Source organism: Prunus avium, chromosome 1 (genome assembly GCF_965620075.1).
Source record: "Prunus avium chromosome 1, drPruAviu1.hap1.1, whole genome shotgun sequence".
NCBI lineage: Eukaryota > Viridiplantae > Streptophyta > Magnoliopsida > Rosales > Rosaceae > Prunus > Prunus avium.
In genome coordinates this window covers 54766665-54784295 of record NC_142284.1, presented here as the reverse complement: position 1 = coordinate 54784295, position 17631 = coordinate 54766665, and the positions used below count along the sequence as shown (strand labels likewise).

The window sequence follows — 17631 nt, the reverse complement described above, 5'->3', positions numbered from 1 at the left end:
GCCCGCGCACAACCGCACCGTATCCAAAAGCAGGAAGCCACGTGTTAACGCACATCCCCTCGGCCCGGAGCACCAGGCCGTGAGATTTGCGCAGCCGACACTCATGTTCCCTAGTTAAACAAATGTATTTATTTTATTACTTGACACCTCTTGAAATCTCACATAGAACGAATTCCCACAATAAATATATTCTCTCTCCACACCCGAGAACGAAGTGTGTTTGAAGAGAGAAAATGGGGCATGTGTGGGGGCAAATTTTACTCCATAAGCAATAACCCACTACTCATGCATCCTAAACTTGGGGAAATGGAGAAAATCAAGTAACATGACATCCATTATCCTGAGTCATGGAGAAAAATGAGGAATATGGGAGTTGGAGCCCAAGACTCCATTGCCTATAAAAGGCCAATTAACACAACATCCCAAGGGGAGGAGAAAATCAGGTACAATATTCTAAACTCTCCTCCGATTATACTCATATTGACTTGAGCATCGAAGTGTATTCTTGCAGGTACCCCCCTCTGTCTGCCGCGCAAATCTTACGGCCTGGAGTTCCGGGCCGAGGGGATATGCGTGGACACGCGGCTTCCTGCTTTTGGGTGCGGTGCGGTTGTGCGCGGGCGTGCCAGCACAGTTTACCGTGCGTCGAGATGGTTGATGTGGATAGATTGTTTGAGTGGTGCACCTGTTTCGGACTCAACTTCTAATCAAGTGATTGTAGCCGAGAGAGGAACGGTTCTCGGCTGTCAGGTTCACGGCCTGAGCTACAAGGCCGTTTAGTGATGGTGTTGGTGGGTTTTGGGCGATGCTCTGGCGCGCTTCTCAGGGAGCGACGGTCGTATGATATATGGGGTGAATGAGCGGATAACAAGGATGGTGCTCCGGCGCCTTGAAAATCAAGGGTCGTATGATATATTGATGAATGAATTTTCCTTACAGTCTAACACTACTCCTAGGAAAGCAAGTAAAGATATTGAAAGCGCATTACAGGAAAATATAAGTTGCTCCGTGGGAGGCTTTGATTTGGTGTTTGAACCCTTTGAATGTAGCTCGAGCCTTGTATTTATAGGAAGAATTCTTGGAGGAGTACTCGAGGCTGAAAATCCGCATGGTGGAGCCTGATTAGAGCAAGTGGGTAGTCTAATAGACATTTGGGATCGTGAAGCATGGTGTTGTGACCCCATAAATCCTGGTGAATCTCGGCCGCCGCCCTGATCGTGGGTTCTGAGCTTCTGGTCGTGAAGACGCATTTATTGCTTTGATAGTTGGTGACATATTCTCTCAAGCTGCAAGGATTCTTGTGAGAATGTCTATGTCTAATCACTCTGTTTTCTGTCGCCAAAACCTGACTTCAGTCACTTCCCACCTTCTCTCGTGCATTAAATGCTTATTTGTGGCCAGTGGGTTTGCTGCAATAAACAGGCACTACTTCATTAAATGAAGCATGAGACCCCATTATCACGTGATGATTTGACTTTAATCCCTCTGGCCGTGATTTTGCTCGGCCTGCACTCGAGGCCGAGATGATCATGCCTTAGCATTTTTCTTTTTTCTTCAGGAAGGCAAAGCACCCTGTTGAAACGCTGCATTTCAGTTTTTACGAGCAAGTGCCAGGGCCGAGAAAAGGGGCTCCTTCAGCCAGCTCATGGCCGTGATTTATTAGGCACAAACACCCTTCTTCACTGATGGCAATCGGAATGGTGTCCATCTTCTCAACATGGAAATCAAATTACTTGTTGGAGGACCCGAAATTTTCCACTCCAACATATATATATTGAGATAAGGACTTGCTTTTGTGATTTAAAGATTGGTACATTGCATGATCAGTTTAGCACTTGAGTTCATATACACCATAGCAGCACATGTGCAGATAAAATCATTGATGGTGGTGCTTGCTAAATGCACCTACACATTAAGAGATTATAAATATGAGAAAATGGAAGACAACTTATCATATCCCTTTTTAGGGTTTTAGATAAGGCATAGTATATAGAAATGCATATGACCCATAACTTCATGTTTTGAGCCAATTACCTGTTTTTTAATTAAAGGGAAGATATGTGTCTGCAATTTTTAAGGGGCCCAATTCAAGTATGTTCTAGAGTATATAATTATCGCAAATCATAACCTTAAAAATTGTAGTTGGATTATTTTAGAAGATTTAATTTGGATTTTTTTTGGTTGAAAATGAGTTTTCAAACAAAATGTAAATATAAAAAACAAATGTCACCTATCCCATGGCCCATATTAGAAGCCCACAAGTGGGCAGCCCAAGCCTTAGCTTATATAAGGGGGAGCTTCTATAATGAGGAGTTACGCTGAGGGGTTATAATGAGGGGTTCAATCCAACAATTTAATAATAGTTTTGAATTGAATCGAATGGTTATTAAGGACCCCCCACACAATAACCCCTAATTCTAGCCTCCATGTATAAAAAGAGTCATTCTCCCTCTCTCATGCTTATCCTCATTCTCAGTTTTACTCTCTCACTTTTGGCTCTCAAATCTCTAATGTAAATTGTATTTCTCTTTTCTTTGAGATAGGGGAAATAATTTCGGATTTGGACAAAAGTCAAAATTTATAAATTGACATTCACCAACCCAAAACCAATGACCGTAGCTCAACTTGGAAGAATCGCGATTTATTATGCGTGTTCTTTGTGTAATTGTGTGATTTTACGGTTTCACCCCTTATTGATGAATTTTTGGCATGGACACTCACTTTCAAGTTTTTTTTTTCTTGCATTAAAAATATGATAGTCCACTTCTTTGAAATTAGGAAAATACTTAATAGGTCAATTTTTTTTCTTTCAAACTTTGTGACATTCTATGTGACACAACATCATTGCATTGAAAAACTACGTACATCAAAGGATAATGTTAGGATAAAATTCAAACGAGACAATATCATGTTAATTGAGAACCGTAGTATATTTTTGTGTGTAAATTCTCATATTTGAGTCTAAATAATAGTTTGGTGAATACACTTCAGAAGAAAAACTACGTACCTTTATGTAGAAGTAGCTTATATGAAGAATGAGTGTTGAGTTTTCTGGGTATCAAGGACATGGAAATTGTTCCATTTCCATTGATGGGTGCTTTTATAATAAGCGCTTTGAGAGAGAGTGAATTAACAAACAAGCACTTAAATATTCCAACTGTGCTTTTGGGGATAAAGGAGGGTCATATATTGTGTACCTTGCTAGAAAAATTATACATACATTCAAACATGTCAGCTGTTCCTCCTAGAAGACCTTTTGACTGACTCATATGTACATATCTAGGTTTCGATCGATTTTCTACATATAGAGCCTCATATCTTTAAACTTAAATTCTGCAACTTTTAATTATATCAGAACAATAGAATATACTTTATGAACTAAGGATAAGACGAGGACTTGTGAGTGGATTGGTGGGACAATTCATGCAGGGGCGGAGCCACACTGGGACCAGTGTGGTCACGGGCCCCCACTCAATTATTTTATATTTTAAAAGTAATATACTGTTATGTATTTCTATATGTATATTATTTCAAATACTTAACGTTTTAATATGTACCCACATGTGTTGTGGCGGACCTATTAAGGTACAAGGAGGTGCTTCAAATTCCCCATTTGCTCAGCTAGTAGTGGTGCACTCCAAGTGTACAGATTACCTTATTTCAATTTTCAACATTTAAGTAAATGTCTTTGTCCTTTTACTTTTATATATTTTTATATTACTCCATTTACTTAAGTTTACAATGTAAATAAGGAAGTACCCCCTATTTGAATTCAAATAAAAATACTAGAAAATCAAATTCCCACCAAATCAAAATATGATAAATCGGTTTTAGTGCAAAATATGATTTAGGCTAAAAATGAAGGCTCATTAAGTCAATATATACTTCATACTAAAATCCCATAAAATCAAGTTTTCTTATTTGATGTGTAAGGAATAAAAGCCGCCAAAAATTATCTTGAGAAAATGATTATTCCGAAAAACCATTTTTCATACTTAGTCAATATTTTTACATAAAACATTTTTTTCATGTATAATATGAATGCATGAAGGGACCTAAGGTTTTTTTTAGTTTGTGAAATTTTGATTTTTGCTTTCTATTAGGTTTAATGGGGGGGAAAGCTTTAAATATATTTGCTAAATCGCTACTCTTTGTCTATCTCTTGTAATTTTTCTTGCTCAGAATGTATTTGTCTATCCTTTTGTTGAGGACAATTATGATTGCAACCAATAAGCAATATAATTCTTGACATATGTGATATATATATATATATATATATATATATACTATTTTTCGTATATATTGTGAGTTTGAATTTTTTATTCTTTATAATTTGTAAGAGGCCCCCACACACATGAAATCCTGGCTTCGCCACTGAATTCATGTACACATGTCATTTCCCAACAACGATCATGAAATGACATTGTGAAGTGAGCGCAAACAACTAGTTAGCGTCGTATTAATTACGTTAGAGCTTGAGTGCACCTTATATACACGTATATAAAGTTTTGATGCATATACATTTATATTGAAGCTCAAGTTAGGATAGAATTCTATTGATTAGGATGTTCTGACTTCTCAAAAGGGTGTAAATTGATTGAATGAAGATATATTCCCAATGGCGCACCAATTGGTACATGTTGATTTTATCTAAAACAAGGAACCCCATTTGGAATTTGGCTTCAAGTAGTTGTTATTTTCAGTCCCTAACACCTTTTTTCAATGAAAAGTCTTTTTCTTTTAGTGGGGGTGGTCATGGCTTCAACCGCACTGGTTCTTAATTCACTATAATTAACCTGCATCTGATCTCTAACAGCTAAAAAGTGGTCCTCCCAGCATTATGATCGATAAAATTACATCAATGACCAAAATCAACCACTTAATTATCATATAGCTTTCCAGATCAGAATATATTATTGGAATATCTATTCCTTCTATATATAGGTACATTTACAGAGTCTTGATTAGCTGAATATGTTCTTGCACTAGTAAATAGTGAAAAATAAAAGTTGCCACTGCTTGTATCAATAGTTAGGGTTTAAACAGTAAAAACTGCACAGTAAATGTTAAACCCTAAGGTCCCGTTTGGTTCACGGAATGAATTTGAGGGGAAATCATTTCCCATGTCATTTCCCAAGGGATGAGAAATGGAAGATTCCTTTTCCACGTTTGGTAACGCTGTGAAAGTAACCGGGAGATATCACTTTATTTCCTTTCCCATGTTTGTTTTGAGTAGGAATGGAAAACAAAGTTTATATAAATTTTCAATTATACCCATATTAAATTAAATAAAAAAATGCATTTAATGACATATTGTAATTCTAAATTGTTAATGGGGGCAAAATGGTCATGAAAAATGTTTATTTAATATTGACTCATTTTTCCAAACTTTCCCATGAGGAGGAAAACAAAACCCAAGTTGGGAGGATAGCTTCACTTTCCCCCCTACTTTCCCATGGGCCAGACAACGATTTCCCATGTCTGAACTTACCAAACATGGGAACGCAATTGATTTCTCATCCCCAAGTCTCCTTTCCCATGAACCAAACGAGGCCTAAGAATGCGACGTTGTTGGCTAATAAATTGATGTTTATAAAAGGGTTATTTACTCAAATGGTCCTCAAACTTATGCCAAAGTTGCATTTTGATTCCTTAACTAAATAATTCGTTCAAATGGTCCACCACCTCTATATTAATTGGCAAATTGGTCCTACCATTACACTCCGTCAATACTACCATGAATTTGAGAGTTAAAGTTGTCAATTTATACTAAAATATTAATAAATTAATTAAAATCTATATAAAATACTATAAAAATCAGAAAACCAAACTAAAAATTAAAATGCCCAATAGTTAAAATAAAATAAAATAAAATAAAACCACCATAACCCTCCCCCAACCCCCAATCTTTCTTCCTTCCTTTTTTCAACAATCAAACAGAGCTAAATTCCCAAATTAAACAAAAGAAAAACCCAAAATTAAAATATTCGTTGAAACCCTTTTGACACCAACACCTTTGTGAGCAATTGGGTACCTGGAGAACATGGCAATGAAGGTGATGATGGAGACGAAGAAGTGAAAGAAGATGCAGATGAGTAGATGCTTTATGTTATAAAAATTATAGTTTTCCTCTTTCTGTAAAGCCAAATACAAAAACTTTTATATTATAAATAACATATAAACAAATTGGAAAGCTATTAAGGTACAATGAAATTGAAGAAAAACAAATTGATAGGTAAGTAAAATCAAAATAAATTATAAGTAAGAATGTGAGTTTGGTACGGTGAAGCACGTCAAAGACGTTGTCCTAAAGCCTTTGTAGCCTCCCTACGTGCAGGTACTAACGGTTTACAAGACTCTAAGATGACCCCTTGTACACAAACACAAGATCCGCTATGAGCACGTTCATAGACGGATATAGGTATTACAGTGCAATTAGGCAAGGATACCTCAAAAGACTTTGGCTCCAAAAAGTTAAATTTGTTAAAACCTTTTTAAAATTCCAACACTTTGAAGGCTAGAGGCTATTGGCGGCGAGGACAACGAAGAAGGATGGATTCTAGTATAGTGAGAACTTGGAGGGCTACGATGCAGGTGAGGCTTTGTCTCTTGATTCCATGGCTGATCTGGTGCAATGGTTTGGGATGTCGTTCAGGTGAGCATGCCCACATCCAGCAGCCTCTTGAGGTATGAAAAAGACAATTTCGACCTTGTCAAAGCCTTTTGAGGAATGAAAAAGATGCATATACCTATCCTATACCCCATGTGTAGCGTTGACTTGACTAAAACTCACATAAAATGTAACGGTAGGACCAATGGGCCGAATAATAAAGAATTTGTGGACCATTTGAACAAATAATTTAGTTGAGAGACCAAAATACAACTCGGGTATAAATTTGAGGACTATTTGAGTAAATAACCCTTTATAAAAAGAGGATGAAAAAAAGGTAACTTAGGAAGTCAAATCAGCGTCAAAGAAGTGAATAAGGCATGATTGGGCATGATGAATGATGATGAACATAATAAGTGGTGATGGAGATTATTGAGGAATTTAACATAATAAAAAGATTGTCAAACAGTAAATGTGAAATATATGTATATTAAAGAAAATACAAACTTACTTATTTTGGTTAAGGACAATTTAGGTAGTTAAGTTAATAAAGGAATGATGAAAATGTACATAGATGACATTTTTTGAGTGACAATAATATCTGCATTAAAGACTTTAGGGTTAAAACCCTCGACACAAGTCGATCGGGCAATGAATTTGATATATGGCTAGAGTAGACATGAGTTGCATTTGAAAATGTACTTAGCTCTGAATTGTTGTCCATTTCAATCCAAATTCATTGTGGTAAAACATACCTAATTAACAAATTTGTTTAATGACAAAGACTCTAATTAAGTTCACGGGTCCTGGACTCCAACAGTGTTATGAATTCCTTATATACTCTCTCTGTTTATGGGAATGAATTACGTAAGAGCAATTGTCGGGTCGTTTTTTACCATTTTCAGGAACTGGCTAAGGTGGTCTAACAAAAAGACAGACTAAATATTATTAAATTTTTAGGATATGAATTTCTACCACATATGGAAAGTTACTGGAATTCCAAATGAGGCAAAACAACAAATTAAAATGCTTATCTCTCTACTTTTTTCAGACAGATTCTTTGTTGACGGTTTAGTCTCATTACCTAGAGGAAATTTTCACACAGAGAGAGAGAGAGAGAGGGATGGTAAGTATGGGCTCTTAAGAAGGAGAAGCTTTTGTTAAACACAACCAGTCATTCCAATTTCAGCCATTGGCATTTTTTGGGACAATATACCAGTTGTGGCCTTAACAGTGCTGAGGTAAGTGCGATTTGCAAATGCCATGCCTTTATTTATGCGGCCATGACCTTTTATTTCTGTATTTTTCCTTTCTGGTCTTTTGTGTTTCTGCAACTCTTGACTCATGATGCAAGACTCTTTAATTTTTCTGAGTAGAAAATTTGTGTTGGTGGTGTTTGCTAACTTCATCCCATTAATAACATGTTTACTCATTTCGATGGGGAAGTTATGAATAGAGGAGAGGACGAATGAGTATATGATCAATTACTCCCTTAATTAATTTAATTTCTGTTTTTTCAAGTATTGGATTAAGGATTTTAATATGGAACACATATAATTTCATCTTCTTATATGTTAGCAAACGTAAAAGAAGTCACGAATTAGAATAATTTCAATACCCATATGTTAGTAAACACATGAGAAATCAAGAATTGAAATAATTCTAATATATTAGCAACTCCTACTTTCCTTCCAATCCTTGTCTATGTATACATTTTATTTTTTATGTTTTTGATGAATTATTTTACACGTGTCAAACCTTGATTTGTAAGGAGAAATGTCTCCTTTCAGAAAAGGAGGCAAGCGGTTTCCTAATTCTATATGCATGCAAAATGTTAGTGTACCTCAAAACAATGGCTTTTACTGCTCTTGGTCATCACCGTTTGGAACAAAAGGCAAATTGAGGAAATTTTAGTGTTGAAAAAGAGAGCATTAAGAAAGTGGCCTGGTGGGTCAGTAAATTTCAAAGTTTGGGAGAGATCTTGAAGTCTTTGGGGTGTGTCTGGGTCGTTTAGACCAAAGTAAGTTTTGTGCCTTTTTTTCTGGAACGGTTAAATGTTACCTCACTCCCATTGGGATTGTGTATATGGAATGAAATTCACTTCTGGTTTTTTTATTCCCTACAACTTGACAAGTAAAGTGAGTTACAGGGCCTCTCTCGTTCTCTCTCTTTTCGAGGCACATCCGTTTTTTTTAAATTAGACAATAATACAACTATTTGTATCGTATTTATCAGATGATCATGTCTCATAAAAATGAGACATATTAAAACGAGTCTTATCTCTACATAAGATGTGATTAAAAATGTGGTCAATAAATATAATCTAGTAAGCTTAGTCACATTAGTCAACAGTATATGTCACTCTTTGGGTATATGTCACTCTTGGGGTGTATGTCAATCTTTGGGTGTATGTCAATCTCGGAATGAGTTCCAGCGATGACAGTTACAGACAAGGCTCAGATTCATTAAAAAAACAAGACCCATCTGTTTCTAATCCCTTATTTTCATAGATTTTGCATACATACTGAACAAACTCTGAGATCACAATAGAAGAAGAGTAAGGAAATTTTTGACTTGTATTTTACATGAAAAGGCTAAGTTATGTGTTGGTCTTTTTGTAGCAAAGATGGGTGATCACACTACCACAAGGAACCTGCAGCTTCACCACAACCCAGTTTTTGATGTCTCACTCAATGTGCAAGGAGGTTCCAAGTACATTGACGACGATGGCCGCCCGAAACGAACTGGTAAATTATACTTCTGTAATGGAGGTCAAAGCTTAATTTTTGGTTGCAAGGAAAACACCTTGACAATGCTAAGAAAAATGCATGTACGTACTTTATGTTCATGTTAAATTGTTAGTCATTAATCTTTGTCTTGCTTGTCCACCAGGAACTGTTTGGACTTCAAGTGCTCACATAATTACTGCTGTGATTGGATCTGGGGTTCTATCCCTGGCTTGGGCTATTGCTCAGCTTGGATGGATTGCTGGTCCTGTTGTTATGGTCCTGTTCTCCTTCATCACTTACTACACTTCAACTCTTCTTGCTGCCTGCTACCGTGATCCGGTCACTGGAAAAAGAAACTATACTTATTCGGATGCTGTTCGATCCAACCTTGGTGAATTTTGCTGATGTTTTGATCTTTTTGGCAACATGAAAGAAGTGTTCTTTCTTCTTTTTTTGGTCCAAAGGTCTAAAGCTCAATCTTTGTTCTTCTAATTTCAATTTTTCAGGTGAACTTCAGGTCAAATTCTGCACATCTGTTCAGAATGTGGTCCTTATTGGAATTACTATTGGCTACACTATAGCTGCAGCTATAAGCATTGTGTAAGTCTTGAGTGTTTAAACTTAATTAAGAATTTGGTGATGTTTGAGTACATATTATGTTAGTTATTTTAAAATATTCATTGGGCTTATGGTTTTTGTTATTGATTAAACAGGGCAATAAAGAGGTCTAACTGCTACCACAAGAGTGGTGGAAAAAACCCATGTCATATAAACAACAATCCCTACATGATAGCTTTTGGTATCTCAGAAATTGTATTGTCTCAAATTCCCAACTTTGATAAGTTGTCCTGGCTCTCCATTGTTGCTGCAGTCATGTCCTTCACTTACTCAGGAATTGGATTAGCCCTTGGAATTGCTGAAGTTGCTGGTACAAATAGCTACATTTTGCTGCTATGCCTCTAAATCTGAACTTAGTTTTAAGAATTCAAGTAGTTCTAGTAAAGTTGACCCAAGCTTTTTTTTGTGCTTTTGAACACCAGTAAATGGAAAAATCAAGGGAAATATCATTGGAATTACCATGGGCACTGTGACTCCAATTCAAAAGATGTGGAGGACCTTCCAAGCACTTGGTGACATAGCTTTTGCCTACTCTTACTCTGTCATCCTCATTGAAATTCAGGTTTATATCTTCTTCCAAAGTCACAATGCCATACGTTTCGAGGTGATTTATGTATTTAACCAAACATTTACATGTAACAGGACACAATTAAATCCCCACCATCTGAGTACAAGACAATGAAGAAGGCCACTCTACTTAGTTTGACAGTGACATCCATTTTCTACATTCTGTGTGGCTGCATGGGCTATGCCGCTTTTGGAGACTTGTCCCCTGGAAACCTCCTGACTGATAAAGGTTTCCACAACCCATTTTGGCTCATTGACATAGCCAATGCTGCCATAGTGATCCACCTTGTTGGTGCATACCAAGTGTTTGCGCAACCCATTTTCGCACTCGTTGAGAAAACAGCTGCAGAATTTTTCCCAAATAGCCAATTCATCACAGAAAACATCAGAATCCCCATCCCTGGTTTCGGTGCCTACAACCTTAACCTCTTCAGATTGGTGTGGAGGACATTTTATGTGATTGTGACCACTTTGATTTCCATGATCCTCCCATTCTTTAATGATGTGGTTGGATTTCTTGGGGCTTTGGGATATTGGCCACTCACAGTTTACTTCCCTGTGGAGATGTACGTTGCTCAAAAGAAGGTACCAAAGTGGAGCACAAGATGGATTTGCCTCCAAATCCTAAGTCTTTCTGTCCTTGTAATAGCACTAGCTGCTGCAGCTGGCTCAGTTACTGGTGTGGTTCAAGACCTCAAGACCTACAAGCCCTTCAAGACCAGCAGTTGATTTAGCAAAGCCTTTACATGTAGTACCATTCTAGTTTCTCAATGCAAAAGACATGAATTCTAGCAATACCTTATTGAAATTTAATTTCTTGCTATACAATATTTTTATGTCCAACTGAGTTCTATATCATCAATCAATCTGTGCATTTTACATATTAGTGGAAATTATATCCAATAATGACGGTAATGATCTTAAGAAGCTCTTGTATTTCAATGTCAGCTATTTAATTTCACTGTTTGGAACACTTAATTTTTGTTAGCATGAACTTTAATCTTCCTATAAACTTGTACGTTTTTGGAAATCCTTTATGTTAAATCCATCACTAGTTGCCTTGATGCATGCCTACACACATACGTATATGTATGTATTATAAGTTATATATGTTATAGTAATTTTTTTAGTTTTGCCAAAGCTAGGAAGGAGGAAGGGGGTTTTTCCCACACACATTGCAAGAGTGCCACGAGGATTCGAGCTTTAGACTACTGATCTACAAGTAAATACCTTTTTCTGCTAATCTAGACCATGTTAGCTATGTATGTTGTAGTAGTTTGCATGGCTAACATTTGGTTGATGCACAGCCATATGATCAAAAGGCATGACTTGTAAGATCAGAAGTTTTGAACTGTTGCTAGAAGTACTATAAAAACTACATCCCAAAGTAGAGCAACTCAAAACAGTGGCTCCTACTGATCTTGGGGTCCTGGCTGTTTGGAACAAAATAGAAGTTACGTGTGAGAGTTGAATCTCGAAAAGGATAGGAGTGAGAAAGTGCTTTGGTGGGTCACGTTGGATGAAAATTTGGAGTCTGTGGCACCCTGTGGCCTTGACTTGACCCAATGGTGGTTGACGTTTGAGTATTCTTGGGTCTATTAGACCCTGTGGCCTTGCACTTTCTTGCCACAGAATTGCTATATGCACCTCCCATTCCCATTTTGTATGCCGACTTCAATTCTCTGAACAAGGATACTTAGGGCCTTGTCTAACGTTTTCGGAGAGTGTATTTAGAAAATAAAATTGAGAAAATGAATTTATATTTTCAAGAATCGAGAATGCTTTGGTAGCTTAATTAGAAAATATATTCAGAAAATAAAAATAGTGTGTCTGGTAGTACAATTTGAAAATAATAAAAATTAACCAAGGTGGTTTGGTGTGAGTGGTTCGGCACTTTCATTCCTTAAGAGAGGTCAGGGGTTCCATCCCTATTCTCGTATGGAGTCACCACTTTGGCCAGCACTTTACCCCTTACGGGCCGACCCGGTGTGAGCGGGGATTAGTCTGGGTTGTGGTTAAGGCTTAAAGGTGCCACCCATAGTTGGGGACCATCCAGGACCACCTCGCGGTTCAGACCAAAAAAAAAAAATAATAATAAAAACAAAAAAAGGTACAATATTAATTATATAATTAATATGTGAGTTTCATACAAAATAAAATAAATCAATATGTGAGTTATTTGTATTAATATGCCTCCCCCAAAAAGAATGTAATTTTTTTATCTTATAAAAAATAAAACGAACTTAGCAAAAAAGAAAAAGAAAAAAAACCGTACCTCCCCCACCTTCTCTATTTATTTTATTTTATTTTAATCAAATCCCCCTTCTCTTTTAACTCTCTGCAAATCCCACCCTACCCCATCGCACCCACCCATCACAATCGCAGTAACCCAGCAACCCATCTCTCTCTCTCTCCCTCTCCCAATCATCTTCTTCATCACTGCACCGTTAGCACCCAAACGAGATTTTGATGAGCTATCTGTATATAATTAATAACCTTTTGAAATTATTATTTTTATTCAAAATGGAAAGACCCAGGAGGAAATGGAGGGAAATAGTTCTGAGGGTTGGGTTTGGTCGAATGGGAAGTGGAATGATGAGATTATCATTTCAAAAAGCCGACAGGTGAGCGCGTGAATTTAACGTCAAGTTTGACAGAAATTAACAGAATGATCATTTTGATGAGTAGATGATAAATTGAAGGACTATTAATGTCACAAAAAAACCTGAAGGACGATTCGTGATAATTTTGTAAACCTAAGGACCATTTATGATATTAAAATAAAATAAAATAAACCTTCTATTTTTGGTCTTTTGTGTTTCTGCAATTCTTGACTCTTAATTTATTCTGAGTAGAAAATTTGTGTTGGTGTTTGCTAACTTCATCCCATTAATCACATATGTTTACTCATTTCGATTGGGGAGTTATGAATGGAGGAGAAAACGAAAGGGTAAATGATCAATTTTTTTACATGTGTCAAACCATGATTTGCAAGAAGGAGTGTCTCCTTCAAGCAAAGGAGGCAAATCAGTGTCCTAATTATATGCTTGCAAAGTGTTATTGTAACTCAAATCAATGGCTTTTGCTGCTTTGGGTCATCACCTTTTGGAACAAAAGGCAAATTGAGTAAATTTTAGTGTTGGAAAGGAGAGCACTAAGAAAGTGCTCTGGTGGGTCAGTAAATTTCGAAGTTTGGGAGAGATTTTTGTGCCTATTTTTCTGGAACGGTTAAATATTATCTCACTCCCATTGGGATTGTGTGTGGAATGAAATTCACTTCTGGTTTTTTTACTAATTACAACTTGACAAGTAAAGTGAGTTACATTTCTTTCTCTCTCTCTTTTTGAGCCCCTATGGCGGTCTAGTAAACTTAGTCACACTCACATTAGTCAACAGTAAATAAATTGGATTTATGTGACTGAGTGTATGTTAATCTCAGAAGCAATGACAGTTACGGAAGCTCATAACACGGCTCAGATTCATTAAAGAACAAGATCCATCTGTTTCTCATCCCTTATTTTCTCAGATCAATCTCAGCCACACATCACAGTCAGCTCACTCTAGTCAAAGTATTGTTAAAACTGTTTTAGACCCCTAACAAACTGTAAACCCTATCCCACATCAGCTGCTAACTTAGTTGAACTTGTTAGGGCTGATGTGGTGGCTAAACTAGATTAGCAATGCCGATTACAGTAATTATTGTGAGAGCATTACTTACAGGACTATATAAGGCTTTTACCAGCCTTCAATATCATAACGTAAGAATTTTCTACAAGTCAAATATATCAGAGTTCTTTTTCTCATACAGCTTCTTCGATTCTTTGATCTGAGTGATATTCATTGAGATTCTGTTTTGCGAAGATTGACTGCCATGGCTTCGATCACAGCAGTAGAGTTATTGTACATAATAATTTAGTTATTCTTTCACTTGTATATATTAAGTCAGTTGTCTTGAGAGAAATAATAAGATTTTTATCAGTTTATCAACAATGTGTTGGTCTTTTTGTAGCAAAGATGGGTGATCACATTGCCAGTGGGATATAGCTTACTTGGTTGAGCTCTTTCACCTACACCCATGTGGCTAGAGGGTCGAAAAACCCCAGGCACCCAATGAATATTTGTGTAAACCCCCGTCCCCCTATCGCTTGCACTAAAAAAAACAAGAAAAACAAAGAAAAATAAAGATATGGGTGATCAAACTGCCACAAGGAACCTGCAGCTTCACCACAACCCAGTTTTTGATGTCTCACTCAATGTGGAAGGAGGCTCCAACTACATTGATGACGATGGCCGCCCGAAACGAACTGGTAAGTTATACTTCTGTAATGGAGTTCAAAGCTAAACTTCTGGTTAAAAGCAAAGCAACTTGACAATGCTAAGTAAAATGTATGTGCTTTGATGTTCATGTTAAATTGTTAGTCATTATCTCTGTGTTGTTTGTGGACAGGAACCGTTTGGACTTCAAGTGCTCACATAATTACTGCTGTGATAGGATCTGGTGTTCTGTCCTTAGCTTGGGCCATGGCTCAGCTTGGATGGATTGCTGGTCCTATTGTGATGGTCTTGTTCTCCTTCATCACCTACTACACTTCAATTCTTCTTGCTGCCTGCTACCGTGATCCGGTCACTGGAAAGCGAAACTACACTTATTCGGATGCTGTTCGATCCAACCTTGGTGAATTTTGCTGATGTTTTGATCTTTTTGGCAACATGAAAGAAGTGTTCTTTCTTTTTCTTTTCTTTTTTGTCCAAAGGTCTAAAGCTCAATCTTTGTTCTGCTAATTTCAATTTTTCAGGTGCACTTCAGGTCAAATTCTGTGGATGTGTTCAGAACGTGGCCCTTTTTGGAATTTCTATTGGCTTCAATATAGCAGCAGCTATAAGCATGGTGTAAGTCTTGAGTGTTTATACTCAATTAAGAATTTGGTGATGTTTGAATACATACTATGTTAGTTATTTTGAAATGTTCTTTGGGATAATGGTTTTCTCTATTGATTAAACAGGGCAATACAGAGGTGTAATTGCAACCACAAGAGTGGTGGAAAAAACCCATGTCATACAAACAACAATCCCTACATGATAGCTTTTGGTATCTCAGAAATTGTGCTGTCTCAAATTCCAAACTTTGATAAGTTGTCCTGGCTCTCCATTGTTGCTGCAGTCATGTCCTTCACTTACTCAGGAATTGGACTAGCCCTTGCAATTGCTAAAGTTGCTGGTACAAATAGCAACCTTTTGCTTCTAAATCTGAACTTAGTTTTAAGAATTCAAGTTGTTCTTGTAAAATTGATCGAAGCTTGTTTTTTGTGCTTGTTAACACCAGAAAATGGAAAAATCAAGGGAAATATCACTGGAATTACCATTGGCACTGTGACTCCAATTCAAAAGATGTGGAGGACCTTCCAAGCACTTGGTAACATAGCTTTTGCCTACACTTACTCTATCATCCTCATTGAAATTCAGGTTTATATCTTCTTCCAAAGTCACAATGCCATACGTTTCTCGCTAATTTTTGCATTTAACCAAACATTTACATGTACCAGGACACAATTAAATCCCCACCGTCTGAGTACAAAACAATGAAGAAGGCCACTCTACTTAGTTTGACAGCGACATCCATTTTCTACATTCTGTGTGGCTGCATGGGCTATGCTGCTTTTGGAGACTTGTCCCCTGGAAACCTCCTCAGTGATAAAGGTTTCCACAACCCATATTGGCTCATTAACATAGCCAATGCTGCCATAGTGATCCACCTTGTTGGTGCATACCAAGTGTTTGCACAACCCATTTTCGCGCTCGTTGAGAAAACAGCAGCAAAAGTTTTCCCAGATAGCCAATTCATCACAAAAGACATCAAAATCCCAATCCCCGGTTTCGGTGTCTACAACCTTAACCTCTTCAGATTGGTGTGGAGGACATTTTATGTGATCATAACCACTTTGATTTCCATGATCCTCCCATTCTTTAATGATGTGGTTGGATTTCTTGGGGCTTTGGCATATTGGCCACTCACAGTTTACTTCCCTGTGGAGATGTACATTGCTCAAAAGAAGGTACCAAAGTGGAGCACAAAATGGATTTTCCTCCAAATCATAAGTCTTTCTGTCCTTGTAATAGCTCTAGCTGCTGCAGCTGGATCAGTTTCTGGTGTTGTTCAAAACCTCAAGATCTACAAGCCCTTCAAGACCAGCAGTTGATTTAGCAAAGCCTTTACTTGTAGTGCCATTATAATTTCTCAATGCCAAACACAAGAATTCTAGCAAAACCTTATTGAACTTTAATTTTTTGCTACAATTTTTTAATGTCCAACTGAATTCTATATCATCAATCATATGGTCCTGTCACTGACATGCCCTTCAAGAAAATATGGTACCTTCACAAGCACCATTGAGAGTGCGGTTTGTTAAACTTCCACTGACAAAAAATGAAACTGGTTGTCAAATCTTAAGAATTACTACTTGGAAAGGTATTTCTAGGTAGATTTGAATATATATGGCGGTCTTCTGAGTTGAAGTAAAACAATTAATTAACTTGCACTTTCTTTTTTGAAATCTAATAATCAAAACTTTAGGCCCCGTTTGACAACTGTTTCAATTTTAGTTTTTAGTTTTTATTTTTTGTGCTAGAGTATAGAGGAAAATGAGACTGAGAATGGGAGTGAGAATGAGATTGAGAGAGAGGATGAGAGGGGAGGATGGGTATTTCAAACGAGCCCTTAATCTTGAACTTTAATTCTGAACATGGATATTTCACTTTTTGTATTGTCAGATTCCCTATTTGGAAGTTGTACGACTACCCATATTGAAAAGGAATTTTGTTCTTACTTGTAAATGTTCATGCCCAAGTAGGCTTACAAACTGATCATGATCAAATGCTTTCTGGGTTGCGTCAGATCAAGCTATCCAATTTTATCCCCCAAAAAATATTGAGACTTTTTTTACATACAAAGAATTTAGTTTATTATTTTGTCCACACAAAAAAAGAAAAGAATTTCTTTTATCCATTCGACCAGACAAAAAGAAAAAGAATTCACTTTGTCTACTTCAAATATTACAACTGGAATAAAAACTGACTTGTGATAGAATCAATGAAATAGTAGTTACTAGA

The 17631-nt window shown here is 36.9% G+C and overlaps 2 protein-coding genes across 2 annotated transcripts; both read left to right on the top strand.

The window, feature by feature from the left end:
- Positions 1–9159: 9159 nt before the first annotated feature.
- Positions 9160–11253, top strand: LOC110750547 (amino acid permease 3-like). The gene is made up of 6 exons (XM_021950883.2): positions 9160–9357; positions 9503–9730; positions 9846–9939; positions 10053–10267; positions 10380–10519; positions 10600–11253. The coding sequence occupies exons 1-6, from the start codon at positions 9237–9239 to the stop codon at positions 11251–11253; spliced, it is 1452 nt and encodes a 483-aa protein (XP_021806575.1). The 5' UTR covers positions 9160–9236.
- A 3235-nt stretch (positions 11254–14488) lies between these two features.
- Positions 14489–16761, top strand: LOC110750604 (amino acid permease 3-like). The gene is made up of 6 exons (XM_021950961.2): positions 14489–14831; positions 14972–15199; positions 15321–15414; positions 15528–15742; positions 15848–15987; positions 16068–16761. The coding sequence occupies exons 1-6, from the start codon at positions 14711–14713 to the stop codon at positions 16719–16721; spliced, it is 1452 nt and encodes a 483-aa protein (XP_021806653.1). The 5' UTR covers positions 14489–14710; the 3' UTR covers positions 16722–16761.
- The last annotated feature ends 870 nt before the right edge of the window (positions 16762–17631 follow it).

Bases quoted from the DNA above. Each gene is read 5' to 3' on its own strand.
- LOC110750547 (XM_021950883.2), top strand. From the start codon at position 9,237: ATGGGTGATCACACTACCACAAGGAACCTGCAGCTTCACCACAACCCA. The intron at 9,358-9,502 runs GTAAATTATACT...CTTGTCCACCAG, and splicing joins TGGCCGCCCGAAACGAACTG to GAACTGTTTGGACTTCAAGT. The intron at 9,940-10,052 runs GTAAGTCTTGAG...TTGATTAAACAG, and splicing joins GCTGCAGCTATAAGCATTGT to GGCAATAAAGAGGTCTAACT.
- LOC110750604 (XM_021950961.2), top strand. From the start codon at position 14,711: ATGGGTGATCAAACTGCCACAAGGAACCTGCAGCTTCACCACAACCCA. The intron at 15,200-15,320 runs GTGAATTTTGCT...TCAATTTTTCAG, and splicing joins TGCTGTTCGATCCAACCTTG to GTGCACTTCAGGTCAAATTC. The intron at 15,415-15,527 runs GTAAGTCTTGAG...TTGATTAAACAG, and splicing joins GCAGCAGCTATAAGCATGGT to GGCAATACAGAGGTGTAATT.